Source organism: Watersipora subatra, chromosome 4, assembly GCF_963576615.1.
Source record: "Watersipora subatra chromosome 4, tzWatSuba1.1, whole genome shotgun sequence".
Lineage (NCBI taxonomy): Eukaryota > Metazoa > Bryozoa > Gymnolaemata > Cheilostomatida > Watersiporidae > Watersipora > Watersipora subatra.
Window position 1 is genome coordinate 7,606,807 of NC_088711.1, and position 3,833 is coordinate 7,610,639.

Below are 3,833 nucleotides of genomic sequence, written 5' to 3' on the forward strand. Positions count from 1 at the left end.
TTAGCAATGCATGTACAACTTCAAAATTGTTTTAGTAAGTTGTATTGTAAATTCAAATCCTAAAATCAATTGTAAAAAGATAATGAGCAGACTGCAGCTTGAAGTTTAATAAATGCCATCCTGATCACAGTCGAAGTGTGAAATCTCCACAACAAATATTTAGCACATTAGGTGAAATTACAAAAAATCACCAAAAATAATTTATAAGACTGCGATAATTGTTCTTCTTTTAGCCACGTTTACAATTTATGTATAAATCTACATTTACCTACATTATATATATATATATATATTCACACGCTCAGTTGACTGTCATGCTAGCTTATGAAGGCAAAACTCGTAATGACCAAAATAATCATTTTGTTATTTGAAAATTGTGTTTATGCAATTAAGCATAAGCATAGAACAACAAATAGAAAATTTAGAAGTATAAGACAATTGTTGAAGTACCACACTTTGATAATTGGCATTGATCAGGCTGAGTGTATTATTAGTATCAATGTGGTTAATCAGGATGGGAAACAGGATTTATCAACTATGTGGATATATATACCCACCATTTAAAAAAGACAACATTGGCAATAGTGGAACCTACACATTTATCAGTAACACATTAAAGAACTAACAAAAAAGAGGCGAAGTCGTGATGCCTAAAACCTCAGTTTTACAAACTACTCGCTAAGAGAGCGTGTTAACTATGCATTTGATAGTCTTGCTAAATAGTTGTTCTTAATTCCCTCACAATTCCACATGGTTATTTGATGCCAAACAATTTTGATTGTTTTAAAATTATTTTTTAGTTCAGATAAAAAATAGTTTTCTGCTAAACCAAAACCAAACATGGCATATATGTATTATTTCTAAGGGAAAAAGTTATTAATTTCTTAAAATTTGACTGCATACATATAGCATATATTGCTGGTAGCAAGCAAATAATGAAACAAGTCAACATTGGGCACGCCAAACCTCAATCCATCTGTACCTGTACCTGCAGCAAAGATTATAACCAAACTAGATGCAATTCCATACACATTCCATGCAATACTGCAGATGAGCACCATTGAAAGAACTGAAACTACAGAAAGAGCAGCATTGCCACAATCTCTAGCAGCTTGGGGCAGTATCTTGTATAAAAATAAAAATCCTAAAGGAACATAAGTGAAGATTAAGGTAATGTCTGTATAGCCATGGTGCTTGAACAGTCCTGCTGTTAGAAGTGGCACTCCTACAATGCTTCCCAGCCACGAAAAAACTTTATGAGCGTCGATGAGGTCTAAACCTAAAACAAATGCATATTAAAATGCAATTACAATGTATAACTACTATTCATACACGTATATATATTGTATATATACTGTATATATATTGTATATATACTGTATATATATTGTATATATACTGTATATATATTGTATATATACTGTATATATATATTGTATATATATTGCATATATATTGTATACTAGCTGTGCCCGGTAATAAAAGTCTTTGGACAGAAAATTGATTTGTATTTAACATATAACAACATTTCCCATTCTAACTTTCAAACTACATATCATGAGAAAAGCGTTTTGTGCAGTTGAAATAAATTAAGAGAAAAATAAAAACAACTGTAAAGGTTTTAAAACTTTGTCAAACAACTGTAACTTTCAAGCTATTAGCACATTACATTAGGCACATTACCAATGGAAAACTCCAGTAAGCTAGTTAATAAGCGCTAGGCTTCTAAAGACAGTACGCCATGACGTTGAGTCATCATTGTCCAACTACGCTATTGTAATAATAGCTATAGCTGGAGGGACACACATACTTTCACATTTATATATGTATATATATTGTATATATATATATATTGTATATATATTGTATTTATATATTGTATACATATTGTATTTATATATTGTATATATATTGTGTATATATTGTATATATATATTGTACATATATATTGTATATATATTGTATATATATTGTATATATATATATATTGTATATATATTGTATATATATATTGTATAAATATATTGTATATATATATTGTATATATATTGTTTATATATTGTATATATATATATATTGTGTATATATACATGCACATAAATCTCAGTGTTTGTCGTGTTGTTAAACCCTGTGTCCAGTTATAACAATTAAAATCTAGCAATGAAAAATCCGCATGGCACTGGATTTGATCTCAGGACCTCCAGATCTTGAAACAGCAAAATTAACCATCGCGCTACACAGAATATGATGAAGTCATTGGTCAAATAAGAAATGTTTTTCACTAATCTGTTTCAGCTATGCCTCAAAATTTTGAATATTTGAATTATGCCTTGGCCAAACACACACGGAATTAAACAAATACTTTCATGTAAAAGCTATAATGGTAAATATTGTTTATGTTGGCCTATGTTGATAAAAAATAGATTTTTGACACAAAAACATTTTCCTTACCTGTGCAACGCTGGACTTTCACCTAGTATATACAGTACATACATGTCAAACAAAGCCAAACAAACGATAACATTATATATTTAAAACTTGTTAGATCAAGAATAAATTATGACTACAATCGTGATTGGCTTACTTGGATTTGTTAGAGCGAATCTGAAAGCTCCCAAACTTGCTGCCAATCCAATGACTAGCAACCCGTAAAATGACTGAAATGGGTGGCCATTTATGCGATATGCTGCATAAAAGCTCGATAGTGCAAGAACTAGATCAGAAACTGCTGTAGAGGTCTGTGCCATAGTTATTGAAATTGAAATCGCTTCTTCTGGCAATCTGCAACAAGATTGTGGTATGCTATACCGAGCAGGATTTGATATTTCCTTATTACATTTTCAGTTGTGCTACTAATACTGGGCTAATACCATCATTTTGATAATTATACAATATTTATTTGATCTCTCTATTCTAATATGTAACCGTTTGCTAACAACGAACAGACAAATATAATCCGGATAACGTTAATCCAAGACATTCAGTCAATACCACAACTACTCCAGAAAAACAAGACATCCATTTGCATTCAACAAATTGCTAGACATAACACTCTTTCAACGCAGATACACAATAGTAGTTAGAAACACCATAACATTTTGCAACTCAATCTATTGTTTAGTTTGTCAAATTTCTTAGAAAAACATTGACTCGATAGGTACGCCCACGTTCCATCAAAATATTTTCTTTAAAATGACATAGTAATTGACCAGTGAAATCATGACACCCATGAGAAATGAGGCTAATGATAAGTCAGTAAAAAGTGGTGAAATTAATAAACAATAGACTTCGGCATAAATGACGTTGGGACCGCTTATTGTTAAACCGAAAACAGTCTTGTTTTGAGCTTGTTACTAGTGGCAAGTGATTTAATTACTTTTTATTCCTTAGGTGTTGTGAAATAAAAAGTGACAGAAAAGATAATATAACTGAAATAATAAAAAGCGGTGTTGATTTTTGTAAAAAGTATACGCTCGTGTACTACGCGCATCGTGGGTAGTGGCAATTCGCAGCGCATTAGCGTTGAATTGTTTTCGCTGCTGAAAACCTGTATCCGGTTAAGTAAACTGCAAACGCTTATAGTTGGCCTCGTGGAAATAGTCATACGCATTCGTTTTGAGTGAGACAATACATTGCACGGGGTACACCTACAATAGACAGTCGTGAACTCGATTCTGCACAAAAGTCGTAAGAAATATACATGTGTATAAAACGCTATGTCAATCATAAAGTGGATTAGAATGTTCTATTTTCGATATCTTGGAATATTTATTACGTGCACAGACAACTGATCTCGGACTAGTTAACTTTCGCCATGGTGACCAAACCTCTCG

At 31.7% G+C, this 3,833-nt stretch overlaps 1 protein-coding gene across 1 annotated transcript; it reads right to left on the reverse strand.

Moving 5' to 3' along the window:
- Positions 1-145: 145 nt before the first annotated feature.
- LOC137393969 (uncharacterized) lies at positions 146-2,974 on the reverse strand. Its single transcript, XM_068080687.1, has 2 exons — positions 2,585-2,974; positions 146-1,279 (listed from the first exon to the last, which is right to left on the reverse strand). The coding sequence occupies exons 1-2, from the start codon at positions 2,745-2,747 to the stop codon at positions 885-887; spliced, it is 558 nt and encodes a 185-aa protein (XP_067936788.1). The 5' UTR covers positions 2,748-2,974; the 3' UTR covers positions 146-884.
- Between the last annotated feature and the right edge of the window lie 859 nt (positions 2,975-3,833).